The 23,385-nt window shown below is 42.2% G+C and overlaps 1 protein-coding gene across 2 annotated transcripts in view; it reads right to left on the reverse strand.

Annotated features, from left to right (window-relative positions):
- The window catches only part of Csmd1 (CUB and Sushi multiple domains 1), a 1,402,422-nt gene that overhangs the window by 467,159 nt on the left and 911,878 nt on the right, over window positions 1-23,385 (reverse strand). For both annotated transcript variants that reach the window (XM_075986282.1, XM_075986281.1), the window contains exon 7: window positions 775-852. In XM_075986282.1, coding sequence (XP_075842397.1) covers window positions 775-852 — 78 coding nt within the window. The remainder of the gene's footprint in view (window positions 1-774; window positions 853-23,385) is intronic.

Consider the following 23,385-nt stretch of genomic DNA (forward strand, 5'->3'; position numbering starts at 1 on the left):
AAACAGAAAAGGGGAGGTGATGTGGGATTTCTGTTTGTATGCTGTAAATACCATCAATTCATTAACAAAGAAACTGTCTTGAGCCTGTGATATGGTAGAATGGAGCTAGGTGGGAAAAACTATACTGAATGCTGAGAGAAAGAAGTCAGAGAAAAGCCATGTAGCCATGCCAGAGCCAAACAGAACTTTGCCCAGTAAGCTACAACCATGTGGCGATACACAGATTACCAAAAATGGGTTAAATTAAGATGTAAGAGTTTGCCAACAAAAAGCTAGAGCTAATGGGCCACGTAGTGATTTAATTAATACAATTTCTGTGGGGCTATTTTGGAGCTGAGCAGCTGAAAACAAACAAGAGGCTCCTACTACAATAGATGATCAGGGACATTGAACAAGAAGACTCAAAGACCCAACTCCTCTTTCCCAAAGACATATCTAGTGTTTGTTACAGGGGTGAGAGGTAGAGTAACTGCACAGAAGGAAGAGAGCCCTCCAGATGTCTCTGTGAGTAATGGGGTTTCAAGAAAGAAATCTTCAATGTCTAGTCTTTTACAGGGAAGATAGAAGACTGAGTCGAGCTATGTTTCAGGAATAGGATAACATGTCAGAAGATCAGGTCTAGTCTTTCTCTTAGGAAAATGCTTAAAAGCAGAATAGAGGAACAGTTGAATTAGAAGTGGTGTCTCAGAGAAGGAAGTTAGAGACCATTCAGTTCACTCCTGTTTTCCCCTCTAATTGGTGCATCCATCTTTACATAGAAAGAAAGGGACTCACAGACAGAGTTTTTGTGGCTGCTGTCCTTGCTCGGTAGCATCTTGACTCCCCTGGACTTCAGTTCAATCGCCTTTTTCACTGAAAGAAAGACAAGTAGATTATCAGATGAGACTTGGAGTTCACAAAGTCATTCTTTAATCTCACAGTAAATTCAGTCTTAATACACTCCTACCAACCCCTGAGAGGGACCCGGATCTAAGGGGACAATGAGAAGAAACAAATGGAAAACAAGCTACAGATAATTAAGGCAGACTTTTCTACAGCAAAATGTAACTCACAATCATGTATTTAGAGTTGAAAATAATAGGCAGTGGGCTGAGCTTTCACGTCCAAACCTGCTCACCATTAGGACAAACAATTTGGACATACCACCATTGTCTCACCAACCACACAGGGCAGGTTGTGCTATCAGTTTTCCACGGTGTCACTGACCCTAATGCTTTCCAAATAATTCAATATATTCATAAAAGTCTTTCACAAAAATGGGTGTTGATCATTCACTTAGTCACTGTTTATTCAGACACTTAAATTTTTTCAAATGGTGTTGACGGGTAGCAGTATGGGAATGTGATGTTCAGAATTCTGTAGATTAAAAGTGAAGAAACCAAACCTCTTTCCTTTACCTTCCTTTCTCTTCCCTCCCCTTCCCTTTCTTCCTCTTCTCCTTTCCCCCTCTTCCCTTCTCCCTCCCCCTTTCCTTCCTTCCTCTTCCCTCATTTCCCCTCCCCTTCTCTTGCTTTTTCCTCCCCCTTCCCCTTCCTCCTCCCTTCCTTGTTCCCTCCCTCTTTCCTTTCCTAGCAGAGCCTTCCTGTCTGTGATATGCAAGGAAGTCCTGCATTGTGGTTTCATCTCTTAGATTTAGGTAAAGACTGGAATTTTCTAGTTCCTGCCCCAAACAATACTGGGTATGAGCTGAAGTCTGTCGGAGGGAGGAAACCCTTGCTTTAAAAAGTGAAAAATAAACAGGGGAAAGAACCAGGAGGAAAGTGTGCGTGGTCTCCTCCTCCTCCTCTTCTTTTACTGCTCTGGTCTCCCCTTTCTTGCCTTCCCTTTCAAGAACTCTTCCTGGAGTCTAAGTATTGGTCAGTTGATTTATTTCTGTGAAGTAGATGACATAGATCAAGTGAAGGTGACCAAGAACTACTCCTTAGTTTGCTCCTGCAGCTCAGCGCTGTTCAATATTTCAGCTAAAGACACGGCAAGAGCAAAATAAAACCCAAGCCAGCTGTTGCTTAGTCCCCATAATTCCACCTCCTCATTCTTTGCCCATTCCTGAAAGCCTGTGGTGCCAGCCTTCTCCTACCCAGGACACACAGTGGAAGATGAAGCTTGAGACCCCACATCAAGACTGAACACAATCCCACAAGAAACACTGAGAGAAGGCCAGATGAAGTCATAAGCTACACCTGTGTTACCTGGTCTTCCCTAAAGCCAGAGAAAGGAGAGAGGTTATGGGTACTTCTGATTCTACTTCTCTCTTTTTTTTAATTTTTCTGGAACAACAAAATAAAAGAAGCTATCTGCCACCTACCACCTTTCTCATAAGAAGTAAACTCTGGACTCTCTGAACATGGCGAACAATGACGGCTGATGAGACGCAAAGGACAATGGCATGGGGTTTTGATCCTACGTAATGTGCTGGCTTTGTGGGAGCCTAGCCAGTTTGGATGTTCACCTTCCTAGATATGGACAGAGTGGGGAGGACCTAGGACTTACCACAAGGCAGAAAACCCTGACTGCTCTTTGGACTGGAGAGGGAGGGGGAGAGGAGTGGGGGAGGGGAAGAAGGGTGGGAGGAGGGGGAGGGAAATGGGAGGCTGGGAGGAGGTGGAAACTTGTTTTTTTTTTCCTTTTCTCAATAAAAAAAAAGAAAAAAAAAGTAAACTTTGCCTATTCTAGAAAGGATATGTCTTTTCATTACCTAGATACCTTCTGTATCTGAGACTCCACTGGAGGAAAACCTTTCACAAAAAGGCCTACATGGAGTGACAGGAGCAGCACATCCTCTAAGACCAGGGAATGACCTAGACAAAGTCTCAGGGGCAGATGTCTGCCCACCTTGGTATCCTGACAAGCACAGCATCATAACTCAATCTGTGCAAAAGTCAGAACTGCTTCAAGAGACCTTAGCCAAATTGAGACTTTGGGCTACTGTCTCCCTGTTTTGCTGGGACAGCAGGTGTTAGATGTTGGATCATCAGAATGCTATGAATTATTTTTCAAATTGTTCTTTCTTATTTTTTTTATATGAACCTTATCATTCAGAAGGCCCTATTCAGTGTGGGTGGAGCTTCTATTTACTTACTTCTTCGCATAAGCAAAAGGACTGGCCTTTGATTTATAATCTTTGCTAATCTGGACTTGAAATGTATTGAATCCTTTAGTACCATAAGCCTCAAAGGTGTGGTGGTACACACATAGACAATGCTTGCTTGTGGGATTGAGCAGGGTAACAGATGAAAGCAGGACAGAGAAGGAAATTTATTATCTCTGGAGTTCTCCCCAAATGCATGGCCGACAAATGATGAGGGTTCCAGTTCCAAGGTTGCTTATGGAGCATTGAGGCAGGCATCTCAGATCCACTTTGAGAAAGTGCTGGTCAATAAAGAGTCTTGGCCTTCAACACTGTAGAGCATCCTGTCACAGGGCCATGGTGGGTCTGGCCATATTCTTTAGGGGTGACCTACCCCATCCAGGGGCCAACCAGTAAAAGGAGAGAGAAACCCAGAGAGACCACCCCACTGTAACAGTGACTTAAGCACCAAGGGTCCTGTGGTTACTTGTGGTTTCTAATAGCTCCACCATCACTCAACTTTTCTCTCTGCCTCCACAAAGTTTCTCAACGGTGGATACTAGCTACTCAGTAGCCATTCACAAAGAGCCCAGGCCCAGATTGTCTCCACCTTGATTTGATTTCCCTCCCTGTCAATAATGTTAGCCTGTTACTCCTCATCTCCATTTCCATGTGGTGACTGACAAGAGCAAACAGAAAATGAAGGCAAGAAGCTGCTCTCCTTTAGAACAGGTCTTCCTGTAATGTCAGCCTCAGAACCATGTCTTCATTTGGAATTGCAAGTGCCTTGAAGTGTGCTCCTTGTCATCTCCACTTTCCACTACCAAAACAACTTCATCTTGATGTAACTCAGGGGAGAGGAGATGAATGTGCAATGAGAAACACAAAGGAGAATCGATGGGAAGATTATACTTCGTGTTAAACTCGCAGCAAATTCAACCCAGTGTAAACAGATAAAACAAAACAAACAGAACTCAATTCTCTTGGAAAGTAAAAAGAAAGACTGAGAGGCACACAGGGTGCCATAAGAGTGTCTAAATATACTGGACCTCTCTGAGAATGTGATGAGCCCATAAATTCCACAATTCGGCAAATAATTGTTCAAAGCTCTAAAAAGCTAAATTTCCACCAGGGATACTTTATTTATTTTTCAATATGATGGTATTATTCTTCTGTTACTCTCTGAGCCACTGAGTTCTGATTTATTCCAGGTTCCTTTATCTTCTTATTGAAGGACAACAGTTGGGGGTGTTGTTGTCCAAAAATAGAAGCTGACATATACATCCTTGGTCGACCAGTTGTCTGCACTTTTATCTTGTGTCGTCCCTTGATATTCTTCTTCTTCCATCCAGAACCATTTCCTTTCTTCTTCCTCCTACTCCTCCTCTTTTTATCCTCCTTTCCTCTCTTTCTCTTCCTTCTCCCTTCCTTCCTCTTTTTCACTTCAACACCTCCTAATGAGGCTGAGAGAAACCTTGACTTATAACGGAAGCAGCAGGAAGAGAGTGTGCCATTCCAAGCTCCAATCTTCATGATTCAGGGAAAGATACTGCCCTCCCCAACACAAAATAGTCTTTCCTTCACCAACGGAAATGAAAAGTATTGCTGCTGTTCTTTCTAAGCTATTAGAAGGAATGAAAAAAATGTCTTTGTGGCTGATAATGAACCTAATTCTTATGCTTAACCTCAGATCTAGACAATGAGAGCCTCTGATTTCAGTTTAATGGTTTCTTTTGTTTTCTCTTTTTGGCTTGGCTTCTGAGTTTTTATTGACTTCAGTTGTGAATTCACTTTTTGGTGGTTACTGTCTTGATTTCCAGCCTAAGGGGATGAAAGACATACTAAACTAAGGTTGAGCCAGGGACTCAGGCCTATCCTGCCTAACATAACTCAGTCACACACTTAAGCAGCTAGTGAAGACCAGATTATGGACTTGGTACCTCGGAAACAATAGGCAAAGGACACAAGAGCTCAGTTTGGGCTACTGAGTCCCTCGGGTCTATGGCACAGCATGGTGGCTGTAGTTAGTGATGTGTGCAAGCTTGAGTGTAGTTAAAAGAGCTAGTTCTGAGTCTTAAATACTTTAAAATGTGGGGAATGGATGTAGTCACAGGGGCATTTGAATGCTTAGTCCTTAGTTTGTGGTGGGGTTGGGAAGGTAAGTATGGCCTTGCTGAAGGAAATGCGTCACTGAAAGTGTACCCTGTGGACTTGAAGACTTCAGCCACTCCATGTTTATTCTCTCCGCCAGGTGTTAGTGGTTAAAGACGTGAGCCCCAGCTTTTGCTTCTACTGTCTCTGCTACCTGCCACCTTCCCTGCTATGACCCAATATTTTCCCTCTAGAATCCAAGAACACATTAGAAAAATTATCCATTATGATCAAGTAGGCTTCATCCCAGAGATGCAGGGCTGGTTCAACATACGAATATCTATCAATGTAATCCACCACATAAATAAACTGAAAGAAAAAAACATATGATCATTTCATTGGATGCTGAAAAAGCATTCAACAAAATTCAACACCCCTTTATGATAAAGGTCTTGGAGAGATTGGGGATACAAGGGTCATACCTAAATATAATAAAAGCTATTTACAGCAAGCCGACAGCTAACATTAAATTAAATGGAGAAAAACTCAAAGCCATCCCACTAAAATCAGGAACACGACAAGGATGTCCACTCTCTCCATACCTCTTCAATATAGTGCTTGAAGTTCTAGCAATAGCAATATGACAACATAGGGGGATCAAAGGGATTCGTATTGGAAAGGAAGAAGTTAAGCTTTTGTTATTTGCAGATGATATGATAGTATATATAAGCGACCCCAAAAACTCTACCAAAGAACTCCTACAGTTGATAAACACCTTTAGTAATGTGGCAGGATACAAGATCAACTCCAAAAAATCAGTTGCCTTCCTATACACTAAGGATAAGGAAGCAGAGAGGGAAATCAGAGAAGCATCACCTTTCACGATAGCCACAAATAGCAGAAAATATCGTGGGGTAACTCTGACCAAGGAAGTGAAAGATCTATTTGACAAGAACTTTAAGTCTTTGAAGAAAGAAATGGAAGAAGACACCAGAAAATGGAAGGACCTCCCTTGCTCTTGGATTGGGAGGATCAACATAGTAAAAATGGCAATTCTACCAAAAGCAATCTACAGATTCAATGCAATCCCCATCAAAATCCCATCAAAATTCTTCACAGATCTGGAGAAGACAATAATCAACTTTATATGGAAAAACAAAAAACCCAGAATAGCCAAAACAATCTTATACAATAAAGGATTGTCTGGAGGCATTACCATCCCTGACTTCAAACTCTATTACAGAGCTACAGTATTGAAAACAGCTTGGAATTGGCATAAAAACAGAGAAGTCGACCAATGGAATCGAATAGAAGACCCTGACTTTAACCCACAAACCTATGAACACCTGATTTTTGATAAAGGAGCTAAAAGTATACAATGGAAAAAAGAGAGCATCTTCAACAAATTGTGCTGGCAAAACTGGATGTCAATCTGTAGAAGAATGAAAATAGATCCATATCTATCACCATGCACAAAACTCAAGTCCAAATGGATTAAAGACCTCAATATCAGTCCGAACACACTGAACCTGATAGAAGAGAAAGTGGGAAGTACTCTACAACACATGGGCACAGGAGACCACTTCCTACATATAACCCAAGCAGCACAGACATTAAGGGCCTCATTGAATAAATGGGACCTCCTGAGACTGAGAAGCTTCTGTAAAGCAAAGGACACTGTCACTAAGACAAAAAGGCAACCCACTTACTAGAACTGTCAGTCTAATAGCTCCTTCTTTCTCTAGTTGCCTTGATCGAGGAGCTTTATCATAACAATGGAAAAGGAACCGATGCATTGGCACACACTCCAGTGCCATGACAGAGGCAAAGGCTATGAGTCTCCTAGAAAAGTATCAGCCTTAGAAACAAACAAAACCAAAATTCCCCAGAGAGCCTTAATTCCAGGAAAACTTTTTGCCCATGCACAAAAAGTCATAAATACTCCCCCGACACACACACTACATATCTAGACCCAGAAGCTGATTTTTTGAGTTTATCTCTCCCATTGATTATTGACCAAGAACAAATATCTTTGCAAATAAAATGTAAATTATTTCAATCCGATTTAATTTTGTGAATATAAAGAGAAAAACCTATTGAGAAAGCAACCCACAGCAGCAAGCTGTCAAATCTGTAAGCCAGTCTCTGTCAACTTACTGCCCCAGGGTTTGACTTAAATCACTTAAAGTATAAGTCAAGTGATTTATTTATCAAGAGGATATCCATAATTTTGTTAATGAATTTCTAGAGTAAAAATATTCTATTTAAGTGTCACAACCAAGGACTGTTCATTCTTGGAGGGCAGCTATGCTCACCACTATCCTACTAACACTGCTCCAAAATATTCATTCAGCAGGGAAATTTTTAGACTTACATAATTTTTTCATATATTTAGACACACATTAATTGATGAGTTGTTTCCCTCTCTGGTCAGAAACATTTTGTTACCAAAATGCTCCTTTCTCACACAATATGTCCTAGAATTATTTAATCAATATAATAATTACTATAGTTATTTAATTAATATACTAATAACTATAATTAATCAATATAATAACTATAGTCATCCCTTAGTTGTATATATTAACTTTATATATATATATATATATATATATATATCACAGAAGATATTTGATTTATTTTAACTTCTATTATTCATTTAATTTTTTGGTGGTTTTTGTTTCCTGAGGAAGGGTCTCCTATGTAGTTCAGGATTGCCTGGAATTTGCTTCCTAAGTGCTGGGACTATAAGCGTTTGTCATTCCCAACCTTCTTTATATTAATCTCTCTTCTACTTACAGATGCATTTGGAAATTCTGATGTTTCTTTCATTGTCAGAAAGTAAAAATGCAATTCATTTGGAATATCCGAGAGTCTTGTTTTATCGTTTAACACAAAAGTAAGCATTTAAAAAAGCAGCATGCCTGGAAGTATTGCAGTTACTGACACTTCTTTTCTCTTTGTAAAACTCATGTTTTTCCCAGAAGCTTTGACACCTCAGTCCTTCACAAACTGTCTCAAACGTTAACATGTAAAATTGTTTTTAAAATTAATCGGTTACCTCATTACTAAATCCAACATCATGATCCCCCCAATTAACATTGATTTTATTGCATCTTATATTGAAAAATAAAAATCCAGATGGTTTTATATTTTGAACACATTTAATTCAAACCCGGTGTTAAATGGTCTGAAAGTTATGAAATGGCTGAGCACTGCCCCAGCTTCCTAGTGACTGTCAGTTATCAGTGTCGTGTTCACAGGGCGGTGGACGCTGGCACAATCACAGGTTCTCAGCCGCGACTGCTCTGGGATGGAGGAACCATGTCTCTAAGAGAACTATCTCTTCTACATCTTTGCCTGAGATTATCACCTCAAAAACATGATCTATCACACTTTTGCTCATTTGTTTTGCTAAGATATGTTTCTGATATGCCACCCTGGCCAGCCTCAGATACAGGAGGATACCCCTGCTTCACCTCCCGATGGTACAATTGTAGGCAGAAGCCACTGATCCCAGCTTGGCTGCTCTATTTCTCTCTGTATGAGATAGTTCCCATGCCTAGAGTCATCTTTTTAATATTTTATCATATTGCACAACACAGCGTGTAAAGAATTATAAAACTACATATATATTATGCCACAATGTCAAGATTTCTAAATTCAGACTTTGGCTGAGTAAGTTTTTAACATTTTCTAAGCACTCTTTTTAATAAATTCACATGTTAGAGTTCAAAGACGTGTACTAAATGCCTCTTGCTATCAGCCACATCATGATAAAAGACCCAGAGGCACAAACTTAGCATCTACTTTCAAAAGCACTGACTCCACTGAGATCTCCAGGCTACAGAGAGTAGCATGCAAGACTGATGTCTTGGTTTTACCTGTGTCTCTGGTGTCTCTGCCTTTTTTGCTACGGGTGAAGATACAGAGATAAGTTATTCTCCTAACCCTGCCATCACCTTGGGCGCAGGGACAAAGAGCTTGACAGGACAGACTTCTGAGGTAAGCATCCATCAGGATGAGCCTACAACACGGAGCAGAAGCAATCATTACCTGACAACCTTATCCCATCAAGCAATAAGGACTTGTTCAGACTTCCTTAAAGTTCCATAGCTTAGAGGATGATGGGCAGAAACTCCATAAATGCCTTGTTATGAATTCCTCTTGCCTATTTCTGCCTCTGCTTAAACCTTAAAGCTCACACAGTTACCTCCCCAACAGACCTGAAGTCAGCTGACTCCTTTATCTGGTCCTCTTCCCAATGCAGACACATGGAATCGCTCTGACTTTCACCGCTGCTGTACTAGGGAACAAGCACTGGGGTGAGAGTCATCAAACTGCCTGGGACCAAGCTTTAACCCTTCAATCTCCAGCTATAATACTGTCATATAGCATTGACACTGACAACATCCTACTGTTCTACTGATGCATATATTCATGGCTATTGCATAAAACTTGAGAAAATCTAAAAAAAAAAAAATGATCAAGCGGAAATCAAAGAGAAGCAAAAGAACTCATCGCCTAGAGGCAACTTCTTGAATTACTTGTTACAATTTCAATTCCTTTCTTCCCAATCCCATGTGAATTGTATAAAGTTAATACAGGAAGTTGGTAGAGACATCAATGGTTTTGCAGAGTAAACAACAAAACTTCATTTTTAAATTCTGTTTCCATTACTTCTTCCCATTTTTTTTCTTAAAATGCTCTCAATGTTGGTCATCTTAGGTGTGAATCAACACCTCTGCTCAATCCCCAGGCTTCTGTGTGACACTGGACACTTGTTGAGCATGTGCCCAAACTCTGGCCCACTTCTCTAAATAAACTGCTATAATTAGGTTGTCACCCTATCGGACTCAACTGATTTCTAGAAAAGCTGTGTCAGCTACAGCCTCACTCATACCCAGGAATATCTTAACTAACCCTCACCTGTCACCAGCCAGTGTCTGCCTGAGAGAAAACACGCACCAAGCATGTAGCCGAAAATGGATCTCCAGTTTTATCTGCATTTAAAGTAATGGATGCCCTTGCTGGCTTGCTTGCTGATGTATAGCTCACGGTGGTGCCTCGTCCTATGCAGGTTATTTTACAGGAGCTTAATAGCTGCTGCGACAAGTCTTTTTTTAAGTTCTAGAAATAATTGGTATGCTGTTTCCACAAGGTCATCTCTCCTGCAGTCTCATTATACAATTACACCAATGCAAGCGTTCCGATGCTTCTATCAGATGCTAGCGTGCCCTTGAACGACAACCTTTGCAACCATCTAACATCTGCGCTCCAGGACCTAGATTATCAGATTTCAGTTTTCTGCTGAGACTGGGAAACCAACTGGTGACAGTCAATGTGACACTTGGCGCTATGAGCAGTGCTAGGACTGCATTGCCTTGCCAAGAGGCCATTGGAAACCTTTAGTCTAAGATCCACTTAAGAGATTAAGTGATCATCTTACATGCATTTGTTTATGTGAGCAAACTATGTAGAGTTGTGAATACCGCTATTTCAGATAAACAGACAGAAACCTTTGTGTCTTCCTAGCATGTCGGAATTTCTTTAATAGAAGTAAATTCACAAGATGCATCAATTCCATTGACTGTAAATTTCCAGGTCGCCCCTTCCCCCTGAGAGCTGGCTGCTGGTCAACAGAGAATCCTCAATTCAGTATTAGTTATTAATAATAATTTATTAATAATAATGCTCAAACATTATACTCCACACATCAACATTTTATTATTTACTTATTGTTTTAAAATATTTATTTGTAGCTATGTGTGTAAGTATGTACATGTGTGTGCCTACAGATCACAGGAAAGAGCATTGGATCCCCTGGAGCTGGAGTTAGGACTGATTGGAAGTGTTGAGCCACCCAATATGGGTCATGAGAACAAAACTCCAGTCCTCTGTAAGAGCAGTAAGTGCTTTCAACACCCGGATAACACCTTCAGCTCCAACATTTTAGAAAACATTGTCCTTCCATCACAGCAATGGTTTTAAAACATGAAACCCACTAAAGAATATGCATACAGGGCAACTGGTGCCATAACTCAGCAGTTAAAAGTACATGCTGCTTTTCTAGATCTATGTTCAGGTCCCAGTACTCATGGCTGGAAGTTTTAAACAGCCTGACTCCAACTCCAGGGTATCCTACACCATGCCCCATGGTGTCCTGACTCCAACTCCAGGGGATCCTACACCATGCCCCATAGTGTCCTGACTCCAACTCCAGGGGATCCTACACCATGCCCCATGGTGTCCTGACTCCAACTCCAGGGGACCCTGCACCATGCACCATGGTGTCCCACATGGGCATTGCACTCGTGTGTGTGTGTGTGTGTGTGTGTGTGTGTGTATACATATGTGCATAGATAAAATCAAAAGACAAATCTTAGATAAAACTGCATGCAAAAGAATGGCTACAAGGGTTAAAGAGGCCCAACATAGCCCAAGAGTTTGGAGGCTTTACTGGAAGCAGATACACAGACTGGATAAAAATGCAGGCACAGAAGTAGCCAATACATTGTGTAAACATTGAAGAATATCCAGCTACATACAACAAGTGGTATGAAGTAGGCTTCAGGTTCCCAGGGCTGAGGGCCTCAAGGCTTCACGGAGTGACAGAACTAATTCATAAGACAATGGGTACTGTGGAGATAAAGTAAATGATCCGGGCCAGATGGATAAATGTGGAAGAGAGAGGGGGAAGTCCAGGTACGTGATGCCAGCAGTGGGTACTGAGCTGAGCTCTTGCCCTTGGGAGAGTAAGGGGTCCTCTGAGTGTCAGTCCTTTGATGATGTATGGAGTGGTCACATGACAGGTCAGTGGGTGTGTTGCAATTTCAGTATTAGGCGACCTCTTCTTGGTGGAAGCCAGGTGAGAGGCTTGTATCCTTCCCACAGTCTGGACCAGTTGTAAATACTCAGACCTGGTTTATCTGACACGGTTTTCATATTCCTAAGTGCCTGATGGTCTGCACTTACTTTGATAGGCTCTAAGAGGACCCGTTTTGACTTTCAGGAATATGCCGCTTACCAGTTCATGCCTCATGGGCAGCAATAGGCAGGGACCTGGGTCTACATGAACAACAAGGCATTCCACCTATGCAGTTGCCTTCCCAATGGAACCAAATGCTTCTCCGAAAATGGAGTCTCCCAGGGCAAGACACAGTCAGGATATCCACTGTTTTCTCTAATGTGGAGTTATGTAGAACAGAACACAACCTAGTAGTCTATCTACCACCTGTCTATCACCTATCATCCATTTCATAGCTACCAATCATCTTTCTATCACCTATCATCTATCTTTCACATACCTACTATCTATCTATCTATCTACCTATCTATCATCTATCATCTGTCACATACTTAACATCTATTCATCTATCTATCCATCTATTTATCTATCATCTATCTATCCATCTATCATCTATCTATCTACCTTATCTATCATCTATCCATCTATCTAATCTGCCTAGCTAACCATCTCTATCTCTGTCTGCCTGTCTATCATCTATCTATCTATTTATCTATCATCTATCTATCCATCCATCTATACCCATCTATCACTCATCTATTTTTATCCTGTTACCTGCCTATTTTCTCCCTATCTTCCTACTTGTGTGAGGTCACATCACACACAAATAATGGTGTCTGTTTGTCTCGGTGGTGCTATGGAAATTCCACTGAAACTGTGATGGGCTTCTTCACTGGCTCAGAGGAAAAGCACAGTAAAATTCCTGATCTTAAGAAAGATAATTAACTTCACTCACCCCTGTGTTCCGAGCCACCTGAGACCATCTAGATAATATATTTCCTGTGATTTAAGTGTGCGGCCATAAGTTCAGTCAAGACTTTAGTTGTAACAGGTGAGATTAAAGGATCATTTCACTTGCCCAGCGGGGACTTATCTGTTCACTCTACAGAAGTGATTTTAACCCCCTTTCCCAAATAGAGGGAGAGAGGAGAGAACCAGGGGATGGTGGCGGGGGGGGGGGGGAAGGAATAGGAAAGGAGTGGGACTCTCTCTGGAGATGCAGACCTCTCCCGGAAGCTGGTGCAGTCATCCCAGAAAATCCTCTTCCCGTTAGAGTCTGTGTCTTCACCCTTTCACACCTCACGGCTGTCTTCCTGTGCGGAAGTGTTGTTTTCAACACTTCTCTCACTGGGTAACTGGAAACCATCACCCTACCTCACTCACTAGCGGTGTTTTCAGGCAAGTGCCAGTTTGGAAAGAGCCAGCAGCCACAGATCCAGGCATCCCAGACTCATTCTTGAATTTTTCTGAAACTCAGAGACACAGCCTAGTTTCTGTGTCTTCTCTTCAATGGGTGAAAAGGCTTAGATTTTAAAAAACACTAAGATTCTATCTGCTCATTTCTGTTCTGAGCAGATAATGTCGACTGGAGGAAAATGGTTCAGAGTGAGTTCCCTCTTTCCCTCTTTTCTCTTTTTTTTTCTTAAATATGGATTTAAGATATTGAACTGGGGTCATCAGGCATGAGTGGCTAGTGTCTTTACCCACTGAGATGTTTCATTAAGTTCAGTCTGCAAAGTTCTTTTCTGAGACTTACACCAGGTAAAGTCAACTCTACAGCTATAGCACAGGAAGGAATTTCAGGACCAGTTCATGGGAAGCAGAGTTGAAATTTACTTAAAGGGATTCAAGCAGCAGGATGAATACAAAGAAGGTACTCAAAGAGAGAATGAGACTCCCCCGAGAACGTGGGGGAGAGCCTTAAGGGCTCAGTTTAGGATATCTTCACAGACCGTGAAGATACCACAGCCCAAAAGAACCAGCTCCTGAAGAACATGGAGGCATTGCCTTAAGTATCAATTTAGGGTGTCTTCAGTATCCACATCACAGGCCCTAATGGAATCTGACATTGTGTCTCAGGGTGGTATTAGGATACTAAGTGAGACTATCAGGAGATCCTGAGGTACACCCGATAGGATAACAGTGATCACGTAAACCCCTGGGGCTCTGGGAATCCAGGGTGGTTAAGATTTTTTTTTTTTTACTGCAAACAGAAGTTTAAAATCTGATTTGTCAAAGTCTCAGAAAATATATAGAAAAGATTTAATACCTAGTGAAAAATTGGATATGCTCAGACTTAAGCATGGCATTGCTATTTAAACATTTTAAAAAAAGAAGAATGCATTTTTATCATCTGTACGAATATTTTGCCTGCATGTATGTCTGTGCACCACATATGTGTCTAGTGGCCATGGAGGTCAAAAGAGGGTATTAGATCTCCTGAAACTGGAATTACAGATGGTTGTTAACCACAGTATGGATGCTGAAAACAGAACCCATGTCTGCTGCAAAAGCATCCAGTGCTCTTAAACCCTGAGCCGAATCTGCAGCTCTGATTTTAACTTTCGATTTAAAAATATTCCTGGATGAAAAGCCTATGCCTGTCTCTACAGAGGCAATTTCCAGGCACATTTTGTTAATTGTGCTGGAAAGCTTGACTCTCAACTGTCAAGCGAGTTCAACCACAGTCCGGAAAGAGGGTTTCTTTCCTTTCCTGTGTCCAGGAATTTTCCATGGCTTTCCTGCCTCAGTACCACCCACTGTGTCACGGATGTTATAGCATAGAACATACACTGCATAAATTATTATGATATAGATCACTTCACAGGTGGTGCCGATAGATATAGAACATGCACTGTGTGCTGTTCATGATACTCAATAACTCGCAAATGTATTACAGATCCATATATTCAGCATGCTACAATTTCTATTATTTTTACTATATTCTTTAAGATTTATTTTACTTTTGTTCATGTTCATGTATGTGTGCACATGTACACATGCATAAGTCCCCATGTGGTTCACATGAGTAGAGCACCTTGAGAGACCAAAAGAGGGCATCAGATCTCCCGAAGCTGGAGTTAGAAGTGGTTATGAGCTGTATAAGTGGGTATGAGAAAGGAACTCCACTCCTCTGCAAGAGCATCAAGTGTTCTTTGCTGAGCCATCTCTTCAGCCATAGAATATACTTATTTTACTTATAAAAAAAGGTTTTCTTTGAATCATTAAGTTCTTCATTCTTTGACACCAGCAGCAGCCTCATGCCTTCTTGGCTTACCGTGTTCTAGACCCGTGACTAGTAATTCCTTAATATTCACATGGAGAAGGGAGGAACAGACTAATCAGACATACCCACTTTGATAAATGATGGGTGAATGTACTGCCAAGTGGCCTTTGGGGGAAATGACTTCACTGACTTCTCCTGAAATATAAGAAATTAGCTCATCTCTTGCTAGATTCTGCAGTGATGTTAGAAGATGTTCTGTCCATGGCAGAATGGCCACACGGTGCAAGGCAATGAGATTCTCCAACATCAAGCTTTTCTCCGTCTAAAGCCTTACCCTGAGCATGTACCCCATGCTAAATAAATAATGATTGATCTTCGGCAGCTCCTCCATGGGGAGCACTGCCACTTTTGTGTTTGTCTAACCCTCAGGTAGGGTGTTTTAATAGGAAAAGCCTCCGGCACCACAGTGTGATCTTTGAATGTGGCTGTGGCATATAATCTGTGTCCTGGCTCTCATTACAATGTCACCTGGCAGGTGAGCAATGTCCCCGGGTCTCAGGTTCCTTCTCTGTTTAATAAAGATAATTATCGCCTGCTTTGGAGAGGTCTATGACAAGCAAATGAGTTAGCAAGCAAGCACCTTGTGGCTTCCTGGCCCTGCTACATGTGGAAAGTGCTTTTAAAGGCACTGTGCTGGGACAGCTTTATCTTCGCTGGTTCAAGAGGTGGGGAATCAGTGACTCTGCACTATGTTCTCCCCATCCACCTCATTCAAGATGCTAAGGATGGATCTATACCTGAGCCAGGCCAGTACAGGAGGTAATTCAGCCCAGGCTCCTATTTGGTTTTCCACACCTCTCTTGTACTAACAGCCTTGTTTGCCTAGTTCCTTCATCTCATGCACACCCAGGCACTCCCCTCTCCAAATAACTCTTGTCATTTAAAAAAACAAATGAACTTGATTGGAGAAAAAAAAACAGGGAGTGAGAATCAAGGAAGAGAATCATGGGGACCTCACACCGGCAACTTCTGGTGTCCATTCTGTGCTCCTCCACCCCATCCCTGTATGGGGCAGGGAAACTTTTACGGTGCTAGTCTTATTGCATGCAAAATATTTACATCAGACCTCATAAGCATATGTGTCTCAGACCACATGGCAACCTGGTATCAGGGGCCTCATATACATGTACACACACAAATTTTCTCCTCTTCTCCATGGCCTTTCCTGCTTCCATTCATTGCACTGAATTCACAGGGCTGATCTCTCAAAGGAGGTGACATTTCACAACAGCTAAGTTCACACTGTGGTGGCTCAAGTCTTCATTCATTCTTTCAAGAAAATAATTGCAGGGCATTTCTGTTCCAGGAGTCAAGAGAGGTCTCATCTCAGTGCCGCCTGGCAGGAAGCAGTAGAGAAAGGCTGGGGGCAGAGGCAGGTGCGGGGGCTCTATCCGATGCAGAGCTGCGAAATCTAGGAACCAGTACCCATCAAGAGCTATTGTAGACATGATCCGGCTGGGCTAGGACGGCCATTTCTATTGCCACCCTCCACCTTGCATCACCAAGAAGTGGTTTCATCTGCAAAGTAACCTTTTTTCTTGTAAGCGCCCCCAACCCTTTATCATCTGCAAAGCTGAGTCTATGAGCTGAGTGCTTGAGATTTTAGACCTGAGTGAGTGAGAAGCAGAAGCATGAACACACAGATGCCCAGCCATCCCTGGCCAGCCCCCTTCTTCACCCAAGCATGGCACTCAGCACTACATCTGGAGCACTGCCAGATATGTTTCCCAGCACCCGCCTTCAGCTACTGGTGGGATAGCTCAGTAGATAGAGGTGCAGCCCTCAGAACTCGGGATGTCAACGGGGCAAAGAAGCTCCCACAAGTTGACCTCCGGTATCCATACTCACATTTCCATCACTGTGGCAAACATCTCAACTAAAAGCAACTTAAGAGATGAAAATGTTTTTTTGGCTCAAACTTCCCAGTCAAGGTTCATCATCAAGGGAAGTCAGGGCAAGGACTCAAGGCAGGAACCTGGAGACAGGAACCATGAATGGCTGATGTTTACTGATGGACTCCTATCTCTCTCAGTCTCATAGTTAGTTCTTTATAAAGCTCAGGACTACCTGCCTAAGGATGGTGCCCACCACAGTACACTGTGCCCTCCTGCCTCAACTAATAATTCAGACAATCCCTCACTGTCCAGCCTGATGAAACAATTGCTCAGCTGAAGACTTTCTGGGCTGTGTCAAGTTGACAACTGATGCTAAGAAGAACAAGCAGGATGGTATCGCATATAAATAAATGCAATGACATTTATTTTTAATTTGGCATGTTCATTAAACTTGCCTTACCAGTTTTTCTTTAGTTATTACTCTTTTATCAGTAACATTATTGGGGGTGCCTGAGCCCCAAAACTTTGTGAAGGGATCATTAATTGCATTAAATAACAGTAAATCAAAATTAATGTGGCGGGAGAAAGGAGCAGAATTGGAAACTCTTTACAGGAGTACAATCCATTTCTAAACGAGCAACCATCAGAAGCTAGTTTTGAGAAAGTAATTACAGGAGAATTTATGAGAGGGCTAAATGAAGAAGTAGCAAAGAAGGAAGAGCTAGGATGAGCAGGTGGCAGTCTCTGACGTTAACCGCTGATGAGCCATGTGTCACCAGCACGTTTCCCCCATTAGAGAGGAAAACAGATACCCTAAAAATGTCATCAGCTTGAGAAAATAAGAATTTAAAGATAAGCTACGCACAAGTGCAGCAAGCATATACACATTTAAGCACACATTTATGCAAGAACACATACATGCTCAGATATATACAGGAGCACACAGATGTGCATGCATACATATGTACTTACATGTATATATGGGCACATACATGCATATTCATACACATATACATGCCTACAAGCATATATATATATATTTATATATATATACAAAAATGCATACAAATACAGATATACACCTGTGTATATACACAAGCACATATGCACATATATAAACACATGTATAAACATATGCATGCATGTATGTTCACTGAACTTCTATAAACACTAAGATGATAGGTAATTCCATGAGACTGAATCAGCAAAAGCATAGACAACATGTTTTTTGAAGTACTTTCCTTGTTTAAATACTATTCACTAACATATCCACTCCAACATGGCAGAGCTGACGCCATTACATCATGAAGAGAGGAACTCCCTGGTCCCTGAGCTGCGTTCAGATTTATGACCCATTTTATCTCTCGCTCATATTTGCAGGATCCTATCCTACCGCTAATAAAGCACCTTCAAAAGTACTGTATCTGGAAAAGTCTCCATTAGTGACATTACTTGGACCCAAAGTCTGTGCATCCCAGGGCTCTGAACACTCACTCTGATGTAGCTTTGTGGTGTGTTAATGTTCCTTTGTATCACCCACTATTGATTGTATCACCATTCAAGGGACAAAATGCTCCACTTTGGTCCATTTTCTAACTACTGGAAAGAATGCTGACCATCAAGATAATGTAAGTCTGCAGGATTCTGACAACTGGGGTTTGATCAATGTGCTGTGTTTACTAGACATAGATAGATCAAACCTTCTGCCAAGACCACAGGAGGATGCCCAGTGCTAATGTCTGGTCTAATGCTTTCTGCCTCATTCCCTTGAGCCAGGATCTCACACAGCACCCAGAACAAGGCTGTCAGCAAGCAAAGCCCAGACATTCCCATCTCCTTTCCCCCTTAGACCACACCCAGGTCCACATGCTTGCAGAGAAAGAGCTCTTACCCATGGAGCTACATCTTCAGCTCCTCCAAGTCACCTGCTGTAATTAAAGTGCAACCACTACCTTTTCATGTTCCAAAAATCTCCCCACACGAAGGCCAAAGTTATTGAGCTCCATGTCTCCACTTGCATTGTCTGTCAACTGTGTATTTGGTCTGATTTGTCTCTCAGGGGCTGTCAACATCATTTCTGAACATCCCCTTGGAGGAAGAAGAGGAGTCAATTTGGGTGGAGGTTTAGTCTGGAGGAGATAGACTGGTGGTGTCTTGGTCATGGTTTGACATTCTGGCCAGAGATTAATAATGATGCCACAGGTCATGACTTCTTCAGGATGCCTTGACCCTGCCCCATCCCCAGAGGACAAATCAGGGGGATAGCTGACGGGCAGGGCTGACTCGATTTCAGCTCCTGGAAAATTAGAAGGGATAATTAAAATAGGAGGAGCTGTGGGAACAGATGCTGAAGTGGAAAAGATTTACCAAAGGAAATCGGGAATTAGCCTCTGAATCACAAGACAAGCAAAGAGGGGAGTGCTGGGAACTGTGAAAGGGTAGAAGGGATGAATCTCAGGCTGTGCCTGCTGAGGACAGAGAACCAGGCAGCTGTAGGCACTGAGTGTTTAGAAGTACATACAATATTAGATTTACCTTTTCATTTCCAGGAGTAAGAACTCTATTCTTGAGCTCTTGTTTCCTAAGAAAAGGAAAGCTCATGTGCTTTTAGATTTGCTACCTACTTTTCTCTAATGGGACAAGTTGAATTTTAAAAGCAGACATTTGACCTCAGACCTTGGGCTTCTCATGAGTTTAGCACAAGAACACCATAGCAGACAGTGTGAAGACATGTTGCTCCTATGAATTCTCTTTTCTTAAAGCTGTTGACTGTGTTTCTGTCCCTGTGACTGTAAGAGCCTTGCACAGTATAGATTATCAGAAGGGAAGAAGAGGCCTTAGTAGGAGCAGAGAGTTCCCTGGCAAAGCCTTAGGCAAGCCCTAGGTGGGGTCAGGTGAGGCGGTTGCCTTGGGAACACAGAGCCTCCTCTAGGAGCCCGATTCTATCAATTTAGCCCTTTCACCTAGGGCCACCTCAAGGGGCAGGTACTTGACAGGAAGCTGTGCTCTTTAGGAAAGCTCCAAATCTCTCTAGCAGAAGTAACCTTGAGCAAGTCACTGAGGCTTGGTGGAGTCCAGGGTCACCACAATAAACCAACGAGTTCTCCTTTTCAAGGCTGCTTCTCAGCTGGACCTCTGAATGAAGTTAGTATTGAGAGAGGGTATAGGAATAGCCTTGACTCAGCACTAGCAACAAGCTAGCCCAGGCATAGGAAACTTGAAACCCAAGAGGATCAGAGAAAAATGTCTAGAAGGTCTGTTCCTGCCAGGGACAACAGACTTATATCTGGGCACTGTGCTCTGAAAACATTTTCAAGAAGCCTCACAGTGGACCTCTTCTTTTTGCTCCTTTGATCAAAGTTTAATCCCATTTGAAATAGAGTTGTGCTTAAGCATATGCACCTGTATGGGTGTCTCCTCTAGTGAAAATAAAAGTACCCCCAAAGAAGTGGAAGTTGTCGGGGTTTAGAGATAATCATAATTACATAGGACCTAAAGAGAAGGCTCAGTAGTTAAGAGCACTCGCGGCTCTTGGAGAGCACCCAGGTTCAGTTCCCACTGTTCACCTGGCAGCTCACAACTCCTATAACTCCAGTTCCAGGGGATCTGATGTCTCTTCTGATCTCCATGGGCTCCTGAACACATTTGGTATATGTAAGGTGTGCACATACAAAATCAAATAAATAATAAAAATGCACATTGCACACATTATGAAATGCTCAAAGAATAAATATTGATGTTTTTAAATATACAGAATTTTCAAAGAAAGCTTGTTATCAGTGAGACCCAATGTGCTAAACTAGCATTTAAGAAAGTTATTTCATGTTTAAAAGCTACTACTATTAGTTATATATGACTTAAATTGTGCAATTGACTCAAGCAATCGGGAGGCTGCATTTCAGGAGAATAAGAGCCTTCAGCTTTACACAAAGCTCTGTGCAGAATTCTACATCCCGTCTGACATCTCCTGAGGATCCACTGCATCTCATTCCGGCATCGACTTTCAGGGCATTGATAGGGGCTGTTTGACAACATAATGGAGCAATAGATTTGCTCCTGGCTAGAAATACTGTGAAGCTGCTCAACGGAGAAGAAGGAAAAACTTGGTGATTCTGTGGCTCCTTTGGCACCCAGGTTCTTCCAGTTCGACATCTCGGGGCTGGAGATACCAGTCGCCAAGGTTTACACTATTCCTGGACGCTATTCCAAAATGTCAAAAGCAGCTGTGGTTGCAATAGCAGTAAAACCATAGTATGTACCTTTTACCCACTGGGTTAGAGACATAACCTTCTCAATTACCTTCTAAAAACGTCCATAAAAGCCTCCTATTCCTGTTCTAAGAACTAAGTGTTCCCCACCCCAAGTAGTGGGTAATACAGGAGTAGTTCTTAAAATAGCTGGCATGATTAATAAAAGGAAAATTAAAAGGAAAAAAGCCACTGTGACCTTATGGTCTCACCATTTAGCAGAGGCTGGCCTGGAAGTTGAGCTCCTCTTACCACGGTGTCCCTTCTGGGATGACAAGTGTGTGCCTCTATGTCATCTGTGAAAGACTCCCAATGAACGATATCCCTCCAGCTCACATGCCCTAGCCAGATTTCCCTCGAACGGCGAATATGGCAATTTTCACTTGGCCTAAGGCTCCTCATTTATTTTCTCCATGTTTTGGCTGTTACTCCACAAGTATATGCACTCACTCCGTTTGCCTGGCAAAATTACGTCAAGCTTTTTAGATAGGTTTGTAAGTTTAGAACCAAAGTTCTAGTGTTCTAAACTTGGAATTCAATAAAGGCTTCCATGTACAAGGTCCTTTGTTGATTCTGAAATGTACAGAGTCGTGTATGGTGGGGCTCATCTGCACCTTCAGGGGGATAATGAGCTGTAGGCTACTCAAGGCCATATAAGAAACAAACAAGAAGATATCTAGAAAGCATTACTATCATGTAGGATATTTCAATATATTTCTGTGTTGGCATGCTCCTGCATATACGAGCAGCAGCTATTGGTGTGTGTTTATGTGTTCAGTAGCTACTAATTCTGCCCAGCTTGACAATGAAAAGCAAATTTTTATTTGTAAAGAAAATTTCAATTATCCCATAAATACTTCGAATGTGGATGGAATGGTGTCATCAATCCCTGAATGACTTCCTGACTTCTATATCTTGTGGGAAGCACTCCATGCCTTGACCCCTGAGCTATGTTATGGGCTATTGTGTGTATGGACTGCTGCCAGCATTACTTGCCTGGTCGAGAAGAAATTTTGAACATGACTAGCCTTCGTTATATGATATGGGCAGTAGCTTTTCCAGCTCCTTGCCAAACTTGCCAGTTGTATTTCCTGCCACTATTTTGAAAACAGGTATTGGCTGAACACCTACGCTTTCTAAGTACTGGGAATGTAGCTGTAACTTAGACAGACAGAAGTTCCCAAGCCCAGGAGCTCCCAGACAATCAGATCAGCAATGGAAAAGTGTATGGTTAGAGATGTTTTGTTTCTTTACAGTGGGAGCAAGGCTTCCCAGGAAGAGGAGTTATTGAACAACTTCTACTACAACGAGGGGGGTCAGATTAATAAGATAAAGTGTGCACAACAGGACTGAAGAGATTTTACATGGACAGAATCCTTTCAGTGCACGTGACCATACCCTGGTAGAATTCACATTCTTCCTAGACACATAAGATATAATTGTGTACATCTACAAATTCCTGCATGGGCCACACCATACAGCACAACTCCTCCACAAACAGAGCACTACCAAAAGTATGAGGGAGAATAAAGTCCTCATTATCAAATAATACAAAGATAATATCCAAACTAATACAGCACCAAGGAAATAAAGGTTGTATTACAGATGCTGCTCATTCTTAAAATTGGAGCACAAGAGGGACAGAGTAGGTAGTCCCCACTGACAACTGACTTTAGGTCTCACGGCATTTGGAACCCAGCATCCCTGCTCTTCTGTAGAGGGAGCTGGGGATAGCCCACCATAGCCTGCTGTCTTCTCACTCACCTCTACCATTTAGTTAGTGGTGGCGGATACCACTAGGTACCGTGCACCATAGCTTCTGGGATTCACACTCATCCTTATCACTTAGAGCAGTGTGATTGCCTGAGTCCCTCACTCACAAGAGTGTCCAGGGCTGCATGAGGCCTCTGGAGAGTGGCACGTGTCTATAGACAGAGGCTGGCTGGGACCGTACTGGCTGCTTGGTATGTAAAGAGCTCTGCAAGTGGACCAGATCTGTGGGCAGTGGTACATGAAGGGGATCCTGTCTGACGTTTGTGCCCAGGATCAGC

Source organism: Microtus pennsylvanicus, chromosome 9 (genome assembly GCF_037038515.1).
Source record: "Microtus pennsylvanicus isolate mMicPen1 chromosome 9, mMicPen1.hap1, whole genome shotgun sequence".
NCBI classification, from domain to species: Eukaryota; Metazoa; Chordata; class Mammalia; order Rodentia; family Cricetidae; genus Microtus; species Microtus pennsylvanicus.